This window comes from Polyergus mexicanus, unplaced genomic scaffold (assembly GCF_030449975.1).
Source record: "Polyergus mexicanus isolate NDT 795.1 unplaced genomic scaffold, iyPolMexi1.0 SCAF_2, whole genome shotgun sequence".
Classification (NCBI taxonomy): domain Eukaryota; kingdom Metazoa; phylum Arthropoda; class Insecta; order Hymenoptera; family Formicidae; genus Polyergus; species Polyergus mexicanus.
In genome coordinates, this window is record NW_027223322.1 from 508694 (window position 1) to 531879 (window position 23186).

Here is a 23186-nt window from a genome sequence, read left to right on the forward strand (position 1 = left end):
TGTTCGTCCTCTGGTAAACCTTCATGATTTGTTACTGAATACAAGAGCGTATTATATCCAAGAGTCATTATACGCGGTTTTCTCCGTCCGTACGAGTTCGTTCCTCCGCTATTCCCGCTGGAAAAGTCCGTCACCGAACAATAACGAGGAGAAGTTCGCAGGTTTCATGGTCAACGACTCTTGGTACTTCACCGGGGCCAAGCTGTTCCCCAACGTAAAAGGCTGTGGATACCCTCCAATGCTGAATTGCAGTATTTTCTACCGGCAGTACGCCAACATAGGGCAGAACTTTAGCTGTTACTACTCGAAAGTGGATCCCGGGATAGTCATCAGTGACCTCGATATGTGGCAGGTCTCTAAACTATTGTAATAATACTTTCTACATACGCAGGATCCTTTAATCCCCATCTTCTTGCATCTTTCTCCTTCTCTCTCTCTCTCTCTCTCTCTCTCTCTCTCTCTCTCTCTCTTTAATCAATAAATCTGATTCTCGTACACAAATTCCTGTCGTCCCACGTGTCGCGATGACATCCGTCAGACTGATATGCAGTGACCGAGTTATTAGTCAGCAATTTTCGCTCTGTATGTGCGAGTCACGCGAAAATGTTATGTGACTTTTGCCCGAGTTTACGCCGGGAACAAACATGCACTTAAGAATCGATACTGCCGGCTGTCTATCGAGGACAGAACGTGTTATATGATCGAAACAGATTTATACATGAAATAATTAAATAAACTACAATGATGGATCCAGCATCAGTTCTAAATAATTGGAACACGAAGTAAACTTATTCACTCGGTTCTTACTTTGATCGCGATTCTGTGCGATAAACGAGTCTCACATTTGTTTCCGCAAAACATTCATTGGTTTTTTTTTTTTTTTTCTTTATTGATGTGAGATGTTCCTTTTCGCTAATCGAAAATTGAATTCGCCAAAATTACATCGTTATCAAGGATTGATCTCAGGCTACCATGTGCGAAATGTAAACAATCGTAGGGCGAAAAGGGATTTTTTTCAAGCGTGAAGCACGGAAATGTGATCGTCCGCACGAGAAGAGGACAATGCATTTCGAGCGGTTGAATGGACGACCGATGACAAAGACGGAAGCCATCGCGGTACGCCGACCGGAAGAAAGGAAAATTTCTCCCGGCGCACAGAAATCCAATTTCCAAGTGTACGCGGTCGACGAGCTATTATAAAACACCGATAATATCGGCGATCTCGCGAAGGCCCGCCGTCGCGTTCTCGATGCTGTAAATGTATTGCCAATCCTTCGAGCAAATGGACGACAGGAAGAAATGGAATTACGTGTCGCGAATAACATTGCTTGTGGATAATAATGGGTATACTTTCGCTGAATTTGTGGGAGAATGAATATATTTCACATAAGCCATCATCGATCTATATTTTGCCGATGAGACTGTAGCAACATCGAGAAACGTTTGTTAATTAATGAAAAAATCTTTGTAAATTAATTAAAGAGATTGAGAATAATATGTTAGATCATTTTTAACGATGTGAGTATCGTCTCTAATATGGCTGACCATATATGGTCCGTTACTACTTGTTGAATTACGCGTATATACAATCATTTCTTATAATATAAATACCGCCTGTAATATAGCTGACCAAATGGTCTATTACTACTTGTTGAATTACGTACAATAATTTCTCACAATATATGTAAATATCGCCTCTAATACGACTGACCATACAATTTGTTACTGCTTGTCGAATAACTTGTACAATTTTATTATTTACTATCGCCGTTTGTTTGCATTATAATTTAAAGAATATTATTGATTTTTTGCAATCGTGATTTGGAATATTAAAGTAATCTTGGGACGCGGAGGGGAAGAAGTGTGTCCTTTATATACAAAAAATTTTAAGAGCTGTAATCTGGAAACTCTCTCTCTTGACATGTATCGTAAAAATTTTTCAATTAATCTTCCAATCAAAATCTGTATGCGACATTCTCTTCAAAAAATACGCTGTTTAACTGAGAATCAGATGCGTATTAGTTTCCATCTAACTCGGAGTCATATGTTTGAAACGCTTTCTCAGGTATACATGAACCTTGTGTACGCGATGGCAATTCCGATACCGTCTTTCATAATCTCGGTGATATATCTCACCATCGCCTACTTCAAGATCTACAACGAAGACGAGGAAGTCCTCGTAGGTGGCGAAGAGGGTGAGGAGGGTGAGGAAGGGGATGGGGGTGACGGTACACCCTTGCCGCCCACTAGCGGTGCATTGACGCCCGGAAGTGAAGCCTTTAGAGAGGATCTGGCAAGCTTCGGGCATCAACTCAAGGTCGCGATGGCCGACGAAGTCAGCAGGGAAAGTCTTGATGGGATTCCTAACTCGCTCTCTCTTCAGGGGTAAGCACTGCTTCAAAAATCTCGTAATATCGATTATCTCTTGAGAAGAGCACGTGTCTGATGTAAAGAGGCTGTTCAGGCTCGTTATTTGACTTATATCTCGACCATTGATTGCTTTTTGTTTCTTGTAAACTTCCGTAGGGCTTCGAGAAAGCTTTCTATACAAGCGTCGATTTAAATAGGCTTCAACAATCGCCTTAACCACAATCGCGCGGACGATTTAGAATTATTTTCTAAGAACGATAATCTCGTCTGAGCCCCCCAGTAAGCTACTTTCGCGCAGTTTTTATTCGATAAAAATATACACCGAGGATATACAAAAATAAAACAAATAATAAACTTTCACAATTTAGGATAAAAAAGTATCTCTTATTCTGATCACGGGAAAGGTATTTATGTTGTCGTAACATTAATGTGGTTTAAGTACTTCAGTCAAATGCAATAATTTTACGCCAGACATAAAGTTGTCTGAATGAACACGATGAGAAATAGCATGCTGCTTCGTAAATGTCAACTTCGTAATCTGCACGATTTATACATTCAAATATGACGTTGGCATGAGTATTCAGTCAATTTCCCTCGTCATTTGCGGCAAGAGAATTAAGGTATTCGATTATCTAAGTGAACAAACATTACTGTTCTATATAAAACTGATTAACATTTCAATCGAATCGACATCAGCTATTCGCAGATAGTTCGAGATATTTATATATGCCTCCAGCTATCTCAGTTTGAAGAAACACGTTATTTGACAATAATAAGTGCAATGTGCATTTTATCGATGCCAATATTGACGTTTTGGGGGCATTGTATGTAAAGATGTTTACTATGAATGTGCATCTCTTCAGTGACAAGTTGCTTCAGTGGCATTTATTTAATGCATAAATGATACAAGTAGCGATATTCTCAGAAAGTCTGAGAAAGATAAAATCTTCGTGTAATAATACAATCATACTTTAAATCCCATGACATTGTCCCATGTGAATATGTGTGGCTTGAAAAGACAATATCGACATATATATCGCGTATATAGAAAGAAAGATTATATTTGCCAGATTGACATTTTCATTGACAGTTTGCTCGTTGCTCTACGTTATCCCGGTATGATTGGAATTAATCACCCCGTGGATTCTAAAGCACCAATATCAGGACAAATCGATTACAATAATCCTGCAGGATGTATAATATTGTCCAATAATATCCAATGACCGACGAGAATTTCAAGCTGTAGCAATCCAAATTTCCAACATAATACCTCCGAATGCTTTCGATTGTGATCGAATGTCGCTTTCACGAGTGTAGAATAGAGATAACATAAATTCGCGGAGGATAAAATGATTCATAATTTCTGTAGGATGTTATGAGCGATACGTAGAAATCGCATTATATTTCTGTCGATTCATCGATTTTCCTCTTTCTTGCGCTCGATTAATTTTATAAGAATAATTTATTCATAAAAAAGCTCTCTATCGATATAATAAAATGATGGAGCAGTTAAGTGCTTTCGATCACACTACCATAGCGCATCTATTTATAAATAGCAACTCGGGATGCAGGGTGATATAGGTCGCACGGGATAGACTGCGAGTCGCCGTTCCTTCTCCCACCCATTCAACTGCATACACGGAGAATAATCTATTCCAAGCACCCGATTCATATCTACCATTCAAAAGGCTACGACAGAAGCAACGATCAAACACTTGTATTACTTTCATCTGACATTTATGATTATGTTACGCGATGACAAATTTGTGTTTTCCCGTAATCCCACTAAAATGTATCTTTCGCAGACATATCAAAAAGTCATGAATAACATCCAAAACATGCGCATACCGTGAAAGTTCGCGGTATAAATTTTTGAGTGAATAATGCACGAGCCACTGTTCTAAAAAAGTTTACGAATCATTCATCGCATTCTTGAAGAACTACTCACAACACAATTTTATATATTTTTATTTCAATTATCTTTGTCAAGGAGATATAATAGCAAATAGTCTCCTATGCAAAGCAGGAGAGAAAGACTTGCAATCTATGATTTAGAAATAAACGAAAGAAAATGATACTTGTATGTACAGATAAAGAATATCAATTCTTTTACTTGGACATCACAGTGTTAGAAAATCGTATTTCTTCGCGCTAGAACGGATATAATTTTCTCCTGCTGAAATTATATTTCTATCTTTTTTTTTTTTTATTCTCGTAGCATATCGAGATATATCAAGCTTTATATTTCTTATATAAAAAGAAAATTATATAAATTAAATAATCTTTTTAATTCCTCTTGGGCAAATTTTACAATTAAGCGCCAAATGTAAAATAGGGAAATCTTCGCGTGAATATATCTTATGGGTATTATTAAAAAATTGTTATTTAATTTTATTAGAGATAAGATTAAAAGATCGAGATAAGAGAAAAAATATTTTGATACAATCCTTTTTTTTTTATTTTGAAGCTTAAAAAAGCTTGTTATCCTACAGAGTAAATGGCCAATTACTTGATTTAACTTATTTTACCTGAGTACATACTTGACGCATGCTTTCGTGCGACACGAGTTTGCACGTGTGCTTATAAGATCAATCATCAGACGACGTCGGTCCCCACGCGATTGAGAACTTGTGGTTTTGACATTTATGCGGAATGCGTGAGAGAAACCAAGCAAGGACGCGAACATTGATTCCGACCTAACAACCACCCAAGCCTCGCCTAACTCACCCTTGCTTTCTCAACCCTCTTCATGGTTTTCGAACGACAGCTTCTCTACGTTGCCGAATTCTCGCGGTCCCTGCTCACGAATGCTATGCGAGCTTATATAAACCGAGGTATTAGGGTCGTTCGCGCTCTATGTAGGTACATAGAGAAGCAAGTTTGGGATATCAACGAAGCTTTGAATTCATAAAGTGAAGTAATATGTAAAAAACTGGTTGAAAATTAATTAAGTTAAGATATACAGAGAAAACATAAAATCTTCTGATATATGGAGAGAGTAACATATTAGTTACAATGTCGTAATCATAAATATAATTAAAAATAAATATTATATATGAACATCATTTTTTAAATGTGTTAAAAAATTTAACTAACTACAGATTTTCTAAAAATGCTTGTTTTTTGTGTAATTAAATTAAATTAAATAATTATTTAAGTTAATTTAATTTAATTTGCGAGAATTTATGTAAAGGCGAAAGAAATAATAATTCTCCGTTAGTAAGCAAATCTTTTTCCCTTACAGAAACTTGAGCAAGACGATGACGACGAGTATCTCGACTCCCCCTGGGCCGACAGTGGCAGTCTGAAGCGGCACTTTCAAGGTCTGAATAATATTTCGTGGAGACCACACTGAGCGATCCTCATGTCGCGTTCGTAAAAAAAAAAAAAAAAAAAAAAATCAAGACGCTACAAAACTTGGCTAAAGAAGCTTCAACGACCGAGGAAGAGCCAAGTTACCTTTCTCTCAGGATCGACTAAAAAAAGAATCCACCCTCGCGATTCACAGAGTGAACCAGAGGCACACTCGGTACCCCGAGCACAACTCGAATACACGGTGATTATAGAGGAAATCTCGATAAATCTGCCATTCTCTCTATTGTAAATCTGTTCCCGATTAACAAGGACAGCGCCGATTACACCTACAGATATCACGATGATATTTTGCGACAAACTTTTTCGTACTCGATAATAGCTCAATCGCGCGAAGTCGCATAAGTATATCATATAATTCTGTCGCAGCCCGCGCGCATCAGAAAATCCCAATTCTCTTCGAGTGCGATGCTCGAATACGCCGCAAAAGTTCTCTTCGTTTCTTGCAATGTTTAACGTTTGGCACGCGGTAAGCCATTTATTCCGCGTGCCGGAATTGATTTACCTCGCACGATGCCTTCTTCGTAGCTTTGTCAAAGTGCGATCCGAAACCAGCTCGCGTGTATCTCGTGCCTATCGCATTACGCAAACACGAAGAATCTGTCCTTACGTCGTATATGCAAGCGCGTTCACAGCGTACACGCTATATATTTTTGAGCGATTTTCCACAATTGCGGCGGCAGATGATCGTCCTGCGTGGAGGGAAAAGAAAGATCTGTCATTTTGGGAGCGACACAAGTCCAGAAACATTGAAATCCACGCTATTTCTGAATAAAGAAGAAAATGATGCATGTATGAAAGAAAAAATGATAAATGTCAAAAATATTTACATACATTACACAGAATAAAAGTTTATAAAATGGCAGATTATAAATCTGTCTCTGGGCGAATCGTAAATTTCTAGATTGATATACTATTGAACGATTCGATCTCACCAAGTGACGGACTACGTGCTTCTCAAAACGATCGATATGAATTTTTGCAACGAAAGTGCACTCCGAGTATATAAACAAATGGCTCTCTTTCTCTCTCTGGTTCACTCAACGATACCGAGCGGACGTCCGGAGAATGCAGAGGAAGGAAGAAAAAAAAAAAAGAAGGGAAAGATGCGTGAAGAGGATCAACAAACTCGCATCATCACACGCATCTGTATATTAGGGTCACGAGTTATCTATGGACTAAAAAACTTAATCAGTAAACATTATAAGCTAAACTACCGTTAAACGTTACGAGTATTAATCAGGTAATTCGCTTGCTGTGTGATCATGATGCGTCCACTCACCTATGCATCGTAGACACTTTTTATCAGACCACGACACACCACGTCCGTTCTACTTTTAAACTAACTAAATTTGGCGACACGCTTTTTTGCAAGTATAAAACGCGCGATTCGCAAGAGTCCACCCCCGCACCCCGTTGCGGCCTCGTCCATATTATATATATTATGATCTCCACACGCACAAATTCCAACGTTTTTTCAGGTACCTGACTGATACATATGCTCGAAGAAACGTAGGTACCACTTCGCGAGTCTTACGACTGCTGTAATGTATACCATATATATACGCGCGTTTAAATCGATACGAGTAACACACAAGGCGAAGAAACACGTATAGCGGTATATATACATGACAAAAGAGCAAACTTCAGCGAGCACAAATGCAAATACTCGCTGTTTTTAGATGCGCTGAGTTATTGCTTTTTACATCTCTAACGAGATAAATTATGATGCAAATTTTTTTATAGAAAAAGCAAGAGAAGAAAATAATATCAAGAGGCTAAAAGAAACAGATGTCGTTACCTAAATCTTTTCAGTATTATTTGTATATTAACATTATATTTTTATAAAAATGAGCTACTTCGTAGCCTTTCGAAAGGGGGCAAAACTTATATTTGAGCTTTGTGGTTTATAAATCACGATCTCAATCAATGTCAGTAATGAGCTTCGTGCTAGTTTTAACACTTAAAAAAAAAGAACGGCTTATCTTACTATCGTTTCAATATCAACCGCAAATATAATTAGTTGTACGTTGCATTATGATTTTATAAAGCGCTAACGTCGCCTGGAATATTGACCAAACGTTTGCCGCATGGAAACTGATCCTAGGAATAACAAAGTATTATCTCAAGATATCTGAATATTTCGTTATAATGTTTGTATCAAAACGTTAAATGCTTCATTAAAAAGGATAAATTATTCGCGATTATTTACGACGCTTGTGGAGCTCTTGAAAATATTAATGTTTCATGCGACATTAAATTGGCCAAAGTGTACAAAAAATCATGCATGTAATCAATGCTCAACATCGATTCGCGCTTTCGGAATTCGTGCTATTTCTGCGATCATATACACACATGCACATATACACGTCACATACAATCACGAAAGGCACATTCTACACACATCGATAATCTATAAAAAAGAAGAAAAGATAATTGAATTGTTTTTATGGATTAAGAACAAGTTGTCTGTGATCTACAATAATTAAAAGAATATTTAATAAGTATTAACAGAGACAAAAGTATAATTGATATATAAAATGTCGATAAAATGTTGAACGAATATGGGAGAAAGAAAAATAATCGATTAGATTTTATTGACACACGTTGAGCGCAAGTTTCTCGAGGCATTGGTAGAGCAATACGATAGCAAGAGAGAAATAAAATATCGTGTGAAAAATTAAAGTCGCTGCAAAAGAGAATTCTAGAACAAAAGAGGTATATTATATATAATTATAACAAAAATATAGAGACTTATACGATAGAGCACGCAACGTCAAAATATTTTAAATCGCTGTTGTTAATTTCTGCGAACTTTCTATGTACTACAGAACACGCTTTCCCATATACTTCTTATATGGAAAAAGTGAGCCAAAAGAGAAAAAAAGGAGTATGCATCTATCCTTTGAGCATATTGAAAGCTTTGTATAAGCTCTGTTAAAAGTTTTAATCAGTGTTTATTATGATCAAGCAAATCTTTATCTATAGAACCTAAAAGAAACTTATTAAAAAATTTTACTGTGAAAAAACAACAAAATTTAAAAAAAAATCTCTTTTGACTCGTTGATGCGCGTTCCAGTATATAAAGTTCAGTGATCTGTACTAACTTGCGATATAAATATAAAAGTGCGTGCTGCGTTCGGATAGTGTATGTGTATGTATATATATATATATATATAAAATATATATATATAAATATATATATATTATATATGGAACTTGACCGTCGCGGCTAAAGTACATAGGATTAGATAGATTTATAGAAGCGCAAAACACCAAAAATCGTTCCTTCCACCCGCTCCGGCCGTGTATTCGATTATCGATTTTAAGTATATCGCATCTCATACGTGAAGTTAAAGCTCTATGAAACTTAATAAAAGCGCACCTCGGAACGTAATTTGCATCATCATTTTATTAAAATAAAGAAAAACATAAAAGAAATGATATATATAGTTGCCCTGAATAACATCATTGAATAAGTTATTCAACGAGTGTGTTTGCAAAAAATAATTTTTGTACAGTTCTTGCACACACGAGAAGAACATGCAACATTGCCGTCGTCGTCTTTATATTTATGTACATTTCAATTATTATGAATTTTTCGATATTATTATCGAACTATGATCGATTTCGTGTGAAAGTGTATATGGCTTTTTCTGCGGTTAACAATAAAATGTTGTCAAAGCTTTTTTCACGATATATATTTTATTAGGGTTTTCTTATACCTTCCTTTTATCTTAAATTTACCTAATATATCCTCGTTTGTCACTTTCAATCTCATATTCGCTAAATAATTATGCATTATGTTATGTAATATATGAATCAAATTACATGGTAATTTTTGTGATAGAATAAATTGGTTTTGACACATTATTATTATTATTATTATTATTATTATTATTAAGAGAATTTTTATTCAGATATAAAAAATTCAATATGAATTTTTAAATAAAGTTTCCTCCCTTCGCATCACTGCATCACTGTAAAAAAAGGCTGTAACAGACAAAAATTTATTACTTTTGTAAAAAAGAATTCACGATAAAAATTGAAATGCCATACAAATATCAGTATATGACGAATAGTTTATCATCTTTCATTCAGGACTCTAGCCAATTCATCAGATCATTTATTACATAAAAAGGCTATTTGTATATATGTAATCTATTTATGTTTTTGTAATAAAAGATGTTACTAATATTTTTTTTTATTTAGAAGAAATTTAGTTGACTATATCATTAATAAAGCACAGCCTAACTCAATTCATATTTTCTATCATGCCTAATCTTTTTGTGTCAAATTTTTTTATTTTTTTATGTGTTAATTAAGTAGTAAACCTTACCTTTCTTTCACTTGTTGGCGAGAGATATTCTTGAGTGTCTCGTGAAATCCCTGTACAAAACATTTTAATTAAAAATTAGAAATAAATAACCAATTAACCAAGAAGAGCAAAATATAATTCAAGACTTGCTTCAGATAAAAAAATGTACACGTTGGAATTAGATTTTTGACATCAGGTTTCAGCCCCGAAAGAATATCATCATTGCAGTCTTGATATTTTATATGAATATTGATGAAATTATAATATTAGATATTACATATTTATATCATTCGTTTTTAGGATATACATATAATATGTATTATATTTTTAAAACGTGTGTGCATGTATTTTTTTAAAAATAAATATTTCTAACAATATTCTCACCTTTAATTATAATTGATATGTGTTCTATGTATCATATCAATTTGCGTTTTCTTCTCTTCATTATGGACCTTTAACACAAAAATAAAGAATAGTAAAGTTAACAACATATGCGTAATGTTATCGTATTAATCATGTAAATCATGTCTCGATTAGATTCAGTACACGTTAGGACAATTATAAATCATTAGATCATTAGATCAGAATCATTTATAAAAAATCTATCATCATAATAAATAAATCAGTAAAATAAAATACAGTAAAATATATGTTATGTGTAGATGTGTGCATGCAAAGTATATTAAAAATTTTACAAACCTTAACTGTATACGGACTAGATATTATGTACTTCATGTAATAATGTCGAGTATGGGCGTTGTTTCAAGATACCAGACTGTAAATCATAAGAAAAAAATATATTATCAGATGTAAAGAATATTCCTCAATATCGATAAAATTTTCCAAGCTTATCAGTACATTGAGATTGTTTTACTATCACAGATTTTCGAAATAAATAATATTTATGTTATAATGTGCAAATTTTATTAAGAACAAATCAGCTAATGATATAGCACAAATTATTATAAAATAAGCAAACTTTATACACACTTACGCAAAAGAAATTTAATCGCACATATAGGCTCTAATTGTCAAAACTGTTTAAAGCTAACTAAATGAGAGAGATATAATATTGAAAACTACCTATATATTTCTGAATGATCTTTCTGTTCAACCAGCTGGTGCGCTAATCTGAAAACACATAACATTTGATAAATATACACTTGTTAAGAATGTTGTCTTTAGGTGATTTAGATTTTAAAAACTTGGACGTTCATGTATAATTAACTTCAGCCTATAAAACACAAAATATAATTTGTTTGATGAACTTTGATAGCATTATATATTTTATGTCAATATTTTAATGCAAGCATAATAATTTTTAACGCTATATAAAACGGTGATATAATTAAAAATAACACTTGTATTATATAAATGTTTTAAATAAATTGTAAATGTATATATGTGGATGTGTGTGTGTGATTCGCAAAGTTTCATGATATATATATATATATATATATTGATCTATAAAAACATAGAAAATATAAGAAAATAATTTTTCAGGTATAGTAGATTTATAAAATTCATTTACATTGCTTAAATGTGTTGAAATTATAAAACTATGACATTTAAAACATTTATAAATATGCCGTTATTATGCGATTATCATAAAAACTGTATAATGTTGATTTAAAAAAGAAGAAGCTATTATAGCAGGTAATTTCTAATTTGCTTCAAAATGATTTTAAGTTTCGTTATACAAAACGATTAAATTTTTAGTGTATTTTATATCCCGTAAAGGTAGGTCTACATTTAGCGAACGAACACCGAACGAACAACGAATACGAAGGTCTTGTGAAACGTTTTGAATGTTTTTCTCGCACGAATTGTCTTTGATGTACCGCCTCATAAGAGAATCGAGCCGAATGCGAATCGAACGTTCTGTTCGATCTGCTGAATGGTAACAACGAACGTTCGCATTCGCTGTTCGTTTGCTAAGTGTATACCCACCTTAATATGTTTTGATCATACAACATTGCAATGTACACAAAAATACATATGTACCTAAAATAGTATCGAGAATTTCAAAAATTTTTTGCAGAATACTGATTATTTTTTCACAGTGCGAGAAAGAACAAGTATTAGTCGCAACTAACTTTGACTATGTTTGCGCTAGGAACTAATTTTGAAGAGATCATAGTGTTATTAACTACGAGAAAAAATTTTTTTGAAATCCGAATTATTTCAGATTTCTTTTTATACAAGTTTATATTATAAAATATTTCTTATAGCTATAAAGTTGCATCGTAGGATTAGGGAATTACAGATATCTGCGTTTTTCTCGCATTTAGTCATAGTAGAGATATAATATCCATGTGTGCTAAAAAATCGTTCCCTTCCTAATAAAATTATTTTACATAGTCAATATTCACACATTTTCTGTTTCACAAGATTACTTTTTAAATAATATCACATCGCTATATAAAAAAATTATTTTTCTCAGAACTAATATAAAATATATACCACCTTATATTTTTTGTCACTCAAAGTGACATAAAAGTAAGAATTTGTTAAATTTATCTTCTATATCACAGCCTAGATTTCAATAGCTAGACCTAGACAACCTTTTATTAAAGTACGCGTCCACATATCGTAGTTGTCATAGGTAAAAAGAAGTACCGTCTAGGCTGATCAAATGTTTAATTTGTCACATATGATTATATTTAGAGTAAAATTTATTAGAATAAGATTTATTATGAAATGAGTCTCAGAAGATAAAAGCATTACGAAGTGTAAAATCATCTGTTTGAACAATATTAGTTGCATGTTTGTTAACCTATTATATAAATTCCAATCAACTTTATCAGTACATAAAGTCTGTCAGCAAATGTTACAAAGCAATCCCCATACAGTCTGTTCACATAACATATATGCATATGTTCTAAAAGTCACAAAAATAATTGTATATAAAGTGATTAAAATATGACTCATATTGAGTAATCGATAAACGATCACTTTGTAATTTTTGCTAATGGTTCAACGTCCCACCCGAAGATTAAAGTAAAATTATGTATATGTATATATATAATAACAGTTTTACAAAATTTACTCACCTCGTTAACAGGTAGTTCATTGACTAGCAGTTTCGAGTAAGTAAGCTTATCTTGTGATTGCAGTCTCTTCTCCGTTAAAAAAGATTCTTCATTAATTATATTCAGTTCTAAATGAATATTATGTCGTTATTAAATATGGGAACGTGGAAGATTCTTCAAACAATGCTTTTTTTCTTATTATTTATAGCGATTCTTAAAGAATCAGGATAATACACAAAATTGTCATAATATCGTCACAAATAATGAAAATGTAAATTACATTGATAGAGGATCCTTGAACCGCAGATCGTTTAATATCAGACTGTTTTTGTATAAAGAATGTTTTTTTTACCATCCATTGTATAAGAATTAAAAACTTCATATGTATAATTAAATAATGAAAATTAATTATACAACTCTTTTAACAATTGCAGATTCTTATCAAAATCACTTTTATAAATCTTGTTTCAAATACTTCACAATCATTTATTAGAAAATTTGTTTTAAAGAGATACTTAGCTAGTATAAAATATTCTTTTATCGATATTTTCTAATAGCATATTTTAATTTCTGTAAACTTACGATGCGCGCATCGGTTTAATGACAATTATTATAAATTTTAAATTTTCCATACACAAATTATACATGAAGTACAATTTTAAGCAATTTAAATCTTTCAGCTACACGTAGTTAACACAAAAGAAAAAATAAATAAATAATCATAAAGCATACAGGAAACTAAAAAAAACCTAAAAAAAAATGTAAAATCTTGTCTATAGAAGATATAGAAAATCGTTGAACTGAAAGTAAAAAAACTGTAATCAGGAAATATTTTATGTACAATAATAGCAAAAGAGAAATATAATCTGTAATTTAAAATCAATTATGTATGCAATTTATATGAAAGAAATAGAGTAATAGATAGTAAAAATAGATAGTAATCAGTCAAATTAATATGTATATATATAAATTTGTATATTGTATACCTTTATTTTTAAAATCACGCTTCTCTATAGATCAAGTTTTTTTCTTCACAAAGTATTGAATATTATATTTGCGGATAATATACTGCGCGCGTATGTGTGTATATATGTGTATATATAATATCTTATACTAAAATAATCACTGATGGATATTTAAGAACTGACAAATTTGCCTATCATGATGCGTTCACCATGCTTAGCACACTTAGACAATGACATAATACTAATCTTCAGAATAAAGCAAGTGCAGATTTTGCTTGGAATCATTTCATTCCAGTCATGACGTCTGTCGTCACTTATACATTAATATTGTTTTCATAATTTAGGTAAAGTACGAAACAATAAGATAAAGAAAATCCAATTTTATAAAAAAGTTAATTTTTCATTAGTTAATTTATCAAAAAGATAATAATATCGTAACCTGCTATGTTAAATATAATCTAATTTTATGAGAGAAAGAATAATTATAAATGATATTGTCCAAATTTCTACAATGAAAAATTTAATAAAGTAATGGCGCCAAAAAAAAAAAAAAAAAAAAAAAGTCAAAGGCAAAAATGAAGTTGTACTCTGTTATCCTAATATTATTTACATTTTCCAAACATCTTCAAATAAATCATCTCTTTGAATCTTACTTCATAGGTAATTTATCTCATATTTAACATATAAATATAAGATAAATTAACTATAATAACTCAAATTCATGATTTTATATATATTTATGATATATAGATTATGGTTTCCTCATATTTATTATCATAAATATAAAATACATTAACTATGAAGTATAAGACTCAAATTTATGACGTGTTTAAAGTCAGAACACGAGTTGAAGATGAAATTGCGAAAAAAATTGTGTTTAATAAAATAATGTATGTGAAATATTACTTTTGAATTAATGATATTTTGCATGGATTTCTCAGCAGTATAAACAGCAATTTGAAGCAGATTTCTAAAACGTATAAGTAAATCGATGGCATTAATTCTCTGAATAATTGAATATATTGTAGTTGATATCTAACGAGAGTACATCGAGAAGAAATGTCATCTGGAGGACACAGAATCTGTCAAAGTATCAAAACACTATGGCGTCTAAATCCAAACTTTCACGCATCTCGAATATTCGCAAATCGGAATATTTATTCTGGATGATGTCTAATATCATTCTTATAAATCATATTCCATTTTTTACACTACTCCTTCTCCATTTCCTCTTTGGGTTATCAAGATAGCCAAGTGATATAAAAGTGAGAGAAATGAATGAAGGACATAGTACAATTTGTAGTGTCGCTTCAAGAAATCAACGGAACAAGATTCCATATTGCGCATTGCTTAATATCGTCGGCGTTTGTTAGGATAATCGTCTGGGCGATTTCGATCGTTTCCTTGCCAACGTCCACTACCACCACTACCACCGCGACTACCACCCATATTGCCCATATCAACCCTCATATCCATTAAATCCATTATCTGTCCGCGGTCATCGTTATAACCACCTCCCCCTCGACTACCGCGATCCATATTATTATACGCATCCATGAAGGATTTTGGATCCTATAGAAATATGCAAAGAATAAGAATCGTATGGGAATTTTTGTTGGTAATTATTGATGAGAAAGTCGTTCGCACATCACAGAGAAATGCACAATACGCGTGTGTGCGTGTGATTTGCGGATGTACCATAAGTACATTCCGTACGGTTCAGGGCGACCATCCATGTTTGACAGCAGCACAGGTCATCGTCAATTTTCGTCAAATCACATAGAAAAGAAAGGGGAAAACACAATGTTAGATTGCTGTTTGTCCGTTGATGTGCGCAGTTTACACTGCATTAAATACAGCTCTTATTAATATAGATTTTCTTTTTTTTCTGGCGGGTATACGTTCTGTGACATCGATTAATTATTAGACCAAGAGAATGCCCAACATAGACGAAACAGACAATATTTTCGTTAGGGCAATATCAATGGATAAATATCAGTGTATAATCGTTTACTATGCTTCCATAATTTTATCTCATACAATTTATCCTCTTAAACACTACTTCGATCCAAGAGTAAAAAACTTGAAAACTGCATTTCGCGCGGACATAACAATAAATACAATCGCTCTGCGATTGTATTACGTGTCAACGAACTGAGAATTTCAAATTACAGTTGAAGTATGATTAAGAAAGATAAGTTGGTTAAACGATAAATTATTATAAGGATTATTGCTATTTTGTTTTTGTAATAATGCAATTAATATGTTTAGTATGTATCAAGAAGGCTATAAATTGGGTGACGATAAAGTCCATTTCATTTTACATATCGCATAGCGATAAGCAGAAATTGTCTATGTGTTCCCTGTATAGATGTACATAGTACAAACGCCATGTTTGTACGCCTATATTCTACATGGTTAATTTAAATAAGTTTTTCTCCCACTCCCAATAAAGTATAACAATTATTAAGTAGTCACATAATTGTTGTATATTGGATAGAGAATTTACGAACGTGTTTATACCTCGTAATCAAAGTAATGAGGAATTGTATCAATAAATGCATATCAAGATATGTCGAAATAAAAAGTGGTTAATTCATCGGTTTATCATGTGATAAATCAATTTCACGCATTAAAAGAAGTTGAAAATAACTTCCGTTGCTTAAGAATAAGGTACTGACATTAAGTTTCTACGTAATCTTTAAGTTCCGAGCACAAATGTAAGTAGCAAAGAGGCGTGATCAAGGTCTCTAAGCAAACTTCTTTTTAGTACTCGTACTTTAAATACGTACTGTATTGCATAAGTCAGTATTATTGTAAATATATAAAATATATATATATATTATTTTATATAATATAAAATATGAATATTATTATATAAACATACACATATAACAATGTGCATGGATATTAACATTCTGTATAAAGAATATGCTTTCAAGTATTAAAGTCCTATAAAGTTTAAAACAAATAGACAAAATTCAAATCAATCTAGTTGAAGAATCTGCCAAGATATATGAGAATTAAGTTTCCTGAGATATTTTTGTCTCAATATCTTAATAAAACTATAGAGAAAAGTCTAGTTGGGCATTTCTTGGTCAATATATAATACATAGCTACTATGGAACTGTATTATTTCGCCGCATTATTTCTTTTATTAATTTATCACAGAAAGCATGATAAACGCCGCGATACCAAATTATGAACGTTTCATGGTAGATGTTCCATAGTAAACGAAATTGGTCTTAACGCTACAACAGAATAATAGATCACAGAGTCTCCTGTCTGCAATCATGTGGAGAGACCAATGTGGCATTTGTATTTGTAGATCTAAGTAATTTCTATGCAAGTGTATACGAAGAGTTTAAGAGGTTATCATAATGATAGGCATTAATTTATACCTGGCATTATCTTATAAGTCAATTTCGAAAGACCAGAAATATTACCTAAAATAAGTTTTTCTATATATCCTAATTATATTTTAATTAATCGATATATATATAGCGAAACCTGTCAAGTAAATTTTATTCATAAAATTGTCGGGGTTAATTAACGGTGTTATTTCACCACTAATCCTAACAATGTTTGTAGCAGAGAGTAGTAAAAAGCTTCTTTTATAATTAAAACTGCAGTTTATCAATTTGTCCCAACCCTGCAGTAAAATTTAGATATTGCGCTGTTCGGATACATAATGCACTTGGCAATATGTAATAAGAAAATCAGATTCAAGTAAAAGTTTCAGAATAAAATCATTGGCGTCGGCATTTCCCATGGATGATCTCACACATAAAGCGAGCAATAAATTTTATAAATTGAGATATTCGTGCATCTTAAGATGCGAAACGAAACCGTATTTATCGTCAGTAGAAATATGCTCATCTTTCAGTTAGATATAATAATATCTAATATAGAGCTATATAATAGGTTTAGATTTTTTTGCATAGAGCAATGTTGATTGATAAATATTATTTTGAATATAACTAAAAAGTTATTGTTACAGTATTGACACTTCATGTAATACTGAAGTGTTGTTTTTCGTTGTCCAAGTATGTCATTATGCACATCATTGATTCCTCCACATGTTACAATTATCAAAAATCGATTTTTATGATCCTTTATTATTTGATTGCAATCAAAATAATGAAAGAAATATTAATATTGACTTTGCAGACATTAGAATTCTGTTTATATTGAAGAGCATGCTCAATTGGGAATAATACTAGGGATAATATTGTATTAACCCTCCTGATTTAACTTTGTGGTATTATATATCACATCAATATCTGCGTTTTGCAATAAATCATGCATGACGCAATATTCCACTCATTGTAATGACTAAAGTTTGCGCAAAACGCATGAGAATATATTTCAAAGTTGTACCGAAGTTGAGAATGGAAAAAAAGAATTAAATCCCGTAAGAAAGAACAACTTAATGCTAGAATATGGATTAAAAAACAAAGTAGTAAAGAAAAGGGATACGTTACCACAGGTATGCCGCTTCCGCCTGAAATAACACAATTATATCATATAATACGAGATGTAAAAATATAACAATACACTAAAAAATATATATATAAATGGATATATAACTCTCTCACAATTTGTAATTTGTATATGTGTGTAGTTATAATTATGCACATATATATATATATATATAATATAAATTTTATAAAATTATACTACAGTTCTAATTATATCTTGATATAGTTTTGAACAATTTCTTTTTCTTATATAACAATTCAACACTTACCATCAGGTTGACCATATCCATCACGATCATTGTTGCTTACAGAATCGTAATTTTTTCCGCTTCCACTACGGATTGCTTGCTCCTTGAATATAAAAAAAGATAATTATAAGAGAGTATATAGTAATTCAAATAATTAATATCATTTTAAGAAAACTATGGGGTAGAAAATTATCATTTGCTAAGAATCCAGAGAAAGATGCAACGTGTGTGAGAAGTCCAAAACTTTAACACAAGCTTACAGCTTCCCACACAAGATGTATTTTTCTCTGAATCCTTGCAAATGGTTATTTTCCATTCTGTACAATATTACGAGCATGAAAAATTTCAACAAACCTGCATAAACAAATTGTTCTCTTGTTGACGCCTGTGCAATTCTTCTTCTTGTCTCCTTATCCGTATCGCCATTTCTTCCTGTTGGCGACGTCTTAATTCCTCCTCGCGAGTCCTCTGTTCTTCGGCTTGTCGCTCTTTCATTTCCCACTCTCTTTTCTGTCTTTCGCGATCCGCCTCGCGCATACGCAATTCTGCAATATAAAAAAATATGATTATTTATATGATTATAAAGATAGTATTTTAAATACTCTAGTACACACATTAAAATACATACGTTCTCTCAAAAGTTCTGTTTCATGTTCATATCTGGCAAACTCCATTTGAGCTTCTAATTTTTCTTCTTCCATCGCCATTTCCCGTTTTAATGCCTCCTCTTTCTGTTTGTACAGTTCGTGTAATTGCTTCCATCGTGTACCGTACTCGTGCTCGAAGCTTCCTAATTGCGCAAAGCGCGGCCCAATTTCACGTGCTTTGAAAAATTCTGGATTTTTGCGTGGCAGATTCTTGTCAGGATAACCATCCACGTCATCCTGTTGCTCAAACAGTTCCACGACTACTGGTCGAAGAGAACTAAAATAAGACAGAATCAAATTTTTTTAATTTCGATTTTTTTATATCAATAATTATTTTGAGCTTAATAATCTTGTGTTTCACGTGTCAGCACACAGCAAATTATAGATTTAATTGACCATGTTTCCTATGTGAAACTGTATTTTTCTATACCCCTAGAATTGTTACATTAGGCACTTGTAGATTACAATACATCAAACAAGCGTGGCGTCGGGGATTTGTTAAAGTATGTTGAAAAATTTTAAAAACTTACGCAGTGACAAAGTAGCAACCTTCTGTACATTTCCTCAGAGCCAGCTGAGCGGATGGTTTTCGGCAGAACTCAACGATTCCTTCACCAGTGCTTTTGCCTCTTTCGTCAACTTTAACTATCGCGCGCTCGATTTCGCCGAATACTCCAAAGGCTCTTTCGAGAAGTTCGTTGGATGTCCAAGGAGTGAGATTTTTTATTTTGATCGTCGATGAATGAGGGGCAAAACGTACTTTTAGTGCACGACCTTTGCGCATTGTACCATCCAATTCACGTTTTGCTGTGTCAGCATTTGCTTTATAATCCTAGGAATAGAAGAAAAAAGAGTTATCTTCTAATATACCGCTATAAAGAGTGTTATATATTTTAATAATAATCATTCAAAATTTAACAGCCAAAAATGTTCATCATAGTGCATCAAACGGTAATTATTATAATCATTTCATACTGTAATAAGAAAAGTTTATGAGGTTATATAATTTAATAATAAAGTAATTATATATAATTTGTAATTACCATTCTGAGAAAAGCAAAACTTTTCTCTTTATTTACGAATAGTTCAGATATTTCTCCATATTTTTGGAACATAGTCTGTATTTCTTCTTCAGTCACATCGTTTGTCAAATTTCCAATATATAAACGATTCCGGCCACTAAATTTCTTTTCCGTCGTGTCCTGCGGAGGTAATTCATGAGTGGGCCCACCAATAGCCATGACTCGTTCCATTAATCGATCCTGAAAGTAACATCCAAATCTAATAAAAACAGCTATCTTGATAAAAGGTACTTATCATACATATATATTATATATAGAAAATATATATATATATATATATATATATAAAGAATATTAGATATAAACTTACATCTTGAGATCTGTTGGCCATGTTTCTGTCGCCACCACCACGACCACCTCTTCCACCTCCTCGCATTCCACCGCCGCGGCCCAGGCCCATGCCCATGCCCATACCCATGCCACCACCCATTCCACTTTCAGGCAATGGATTATCCATCCCTCCATCCATGGAGTCATTCATTTTCATCTATTAAAATTAAATAATTACTTCCATGTAATAAGATTATAAAAAAATATTGGGTTAGTCAAAAAGCTCAATTCAATTTTCAATAAATGATGACACATAACGTAATATAAGCAACAATATTAATAATGTTTATATATTATATATTATCTTAAAGATGACAATTTTAGCTTTTATGTGTGCATAGCATTAGCGCATTTACATAGTGTTAAAATACTGCATTTGATAATTAAAAATGAGTGTTAATAAAGTGTATTTGCGATATATGTTGTTTAAGAAGACATTTCTGCTACCACCAATAGCATTTATAAAGTTTATGGAGATACTATGGTGACTACTAAAACAGTTAAAAAATGATTTGCACATTTTAAACATGGCGATTTTAATTTAGAATATAAATCACGCACTAAACGCCCAATTGAAGTAAATAATGATTTAATTATTATCAATTTAATTAATCATGTTCTAACTGTTTTAACTAGTCACTGCAATTTTTCCAAAAACTTTAACGATGCGGTTGATGACAGCAAAGATCTTTACATTTTCGCTAAACTTAAATAACATATGACGCAAATTCATTTTATTACCGCTCATTTTTAATTATTAAATGCAGCACTTAACTGCAATATAAATGCATTAATGCTAATAATAGTTGAAATTGTCATCTTTAAAATTATACATATAATCATATATATCGTATATATAATATAAAAACATTATCAGTATTGCTGCTTATATGTATGTGAGCTACTGAAAATCGAATCAAACTTTTTGACTAATCCAATATATGTAAATCTTTTAAAATAATTTAAAGCTAGATTTTCCGTAATATTTCATTTACACATATCTTTATATTTAATCCATTTTATTTAAAAATATCGTTATTAATATATTTCTTAAAATATTCATTCGTTTATTAAAGTTTTTTTATAATCGTATATTAACTTCTCACTAAACGATAAAAATATTCATCTCAAGCTCTTCGAGAAGCACGTGCAACGCGGAATTTTAGGAAGATGAACCGCCATTTTGCACGCAGGGACGCCATTTTATATCTATTCGGCCGACTCTAAAAGTACGTTACGGATGATTCATATCAATTGCTCAATATTTAAACATTACCGGATTCAACGAAATAATGCGGCATCGTAAGCGTATAAAAGTATGTCAATCGCAAACGCATGGTTTATTCCAATTTCAATAACCATGCGCTATATTTTCTAGAAAACGCATTTCTCTTGCATAAGTTATTTCTCGAACTCACGTCGAAAAATTTTGGAGTGATATCCTTCATCTAGAATTGCTCTCGTATAAAGAAAATGCAATTTCGCTAATCTAGGCCCTCGAATATCGTCCGAGAAATAAGCGGACGCGACCGGCTCGTGAACGAATTAGTTTCATTTCATCAACATGGCGCCGAGATGACGCGAAGTTTTTGCGGGCAATATTTCCAAAAAAAAAAAAGAAAAAAAGAAAAAAAATTCAGGAAAATACTAGGAAAAATAATTACCGCCTCGTTTCTGCCACCACCGCCGCCGCCGCCCATTCCGCCACCCATTCCGCCGCCACCGCCACGACTTGAAAAACGCGTGCCACCTTTGCGGCCGCGAGGTCCACGATTACCGCCACCACCTCCGCCGCCCGGTGGGTTTCTCTCGCGCGGATTCTCGTTGCTATTCTCTGCTGGTGCACTCGCCGCCTCTGACTTTACGTTCGGAGTCTCCGTTCCGGCCATGATTGTCAGGGAGGGTTTCTTCACCGTCGTCTCCTCGGCTGGTATGGCCAGTGAAAACCTCAAGCTTCTCTGCGACCGAAATTTTCCCCGTTGTTCCGTCGTCCGGAGGAAACGTACACTACAGCGTCCAACAGCGAAGAGAGAACGACGAGTGCAGTCGCGACAATTAATACAGCAACTCGGTCCCCCTCCATACTACTCGCGATGCATGGTGGGACGCTGGACATGGTGAGGAATTGGCCGAACGCTGGTCGAGACGCACGACGATTGGCGGAACTGTCAAACCAGCAGAGCCGCCACGTATCTCCGATACCGGATGTTACTGTCTAGGGGAATAGCAATGGTATCGTTTGGTTCATACTGCGGTCGATAGGGGTCGCCACGTATAACAAATTTTTATATACGAAGACACGTCCATCTATATACTTATACGTAATATACATGTCCTTTGC

General features: G+C 33.0%; 2 protein-coding genes across 5 annotated transcripts in view; one reads left to right on the plus strand and one right to left on the minus strand.

The window, feature by feature from the left end:
- LOC138942597 (cilia- and flagella-associated protein 298) overlaps positions 1-9441 on the plus strand; it is a 52327-nt gene extending 42886 nt beyond the window's left edge. For 2 of the 3 annotated variants that reach the window (XM_070312942.1, XM_070312951.1), the window contains 3 exons: positions 162-352; positions 2066-2385; positions 5615-9441. In XM_070312942.1, the coding sequence (XP_070169043.1) occupies positions 162-352; positions 2066-2385; positions 5615-5678 (575 nt within the window). In that variant the 3' untranslated portion in view covers positions 5679-9441. The remainder of the gene's footprint in view (positions 1-161; positions 353-2065; positions 2386-5614) is intronic. The other variant, XM_070312960.1, reaches the window with a different exon arrangement.
- On the minus strand, positions 8220-22889 carry LOC138942577 (protein no-on-transient A). 2 transcript variants are annotated; one of them, XM_070312912.1, is made up of 14 exons: positions 22510-22889; positions 20826-21002; positions 20477-20695; positions 19964-20265; positions 19415-19710; positions 19141-19331; positions 18808-18889; positions 18542-18561; positions 13114-15629; positions 11144-11191; positions 10760-10835; positions 10445-10512; positions 10082-10131; positions 8220-9735 (listed from the first exon to the last, which is right to left on the minus strand). In XM_070312912.1, exons 1-9 carry the CDS (start codon positions 22732-22734, stop codon positions 15408-15410), a joined length of 1734 nt encoding a protein of 577 aa, XP_070169013.1. In that variant the 5' UTR covers positions 22735-22889; the 3' UTR covers positions 8220-9735; positions 10082-10131; positions 10445-10512; positions 10760-10835; positions 11144-11191; positions 13114-15407. The 2 variants fall into 2 exon arrangements, with proteins under 2 accessions (XP_070169013.1, XP_070169019.1); XM_070312918.1 differs by lacking the exon at positions 13114-15629.
- Positions 22890-23186: the final 297 nt, after the last annotated feature.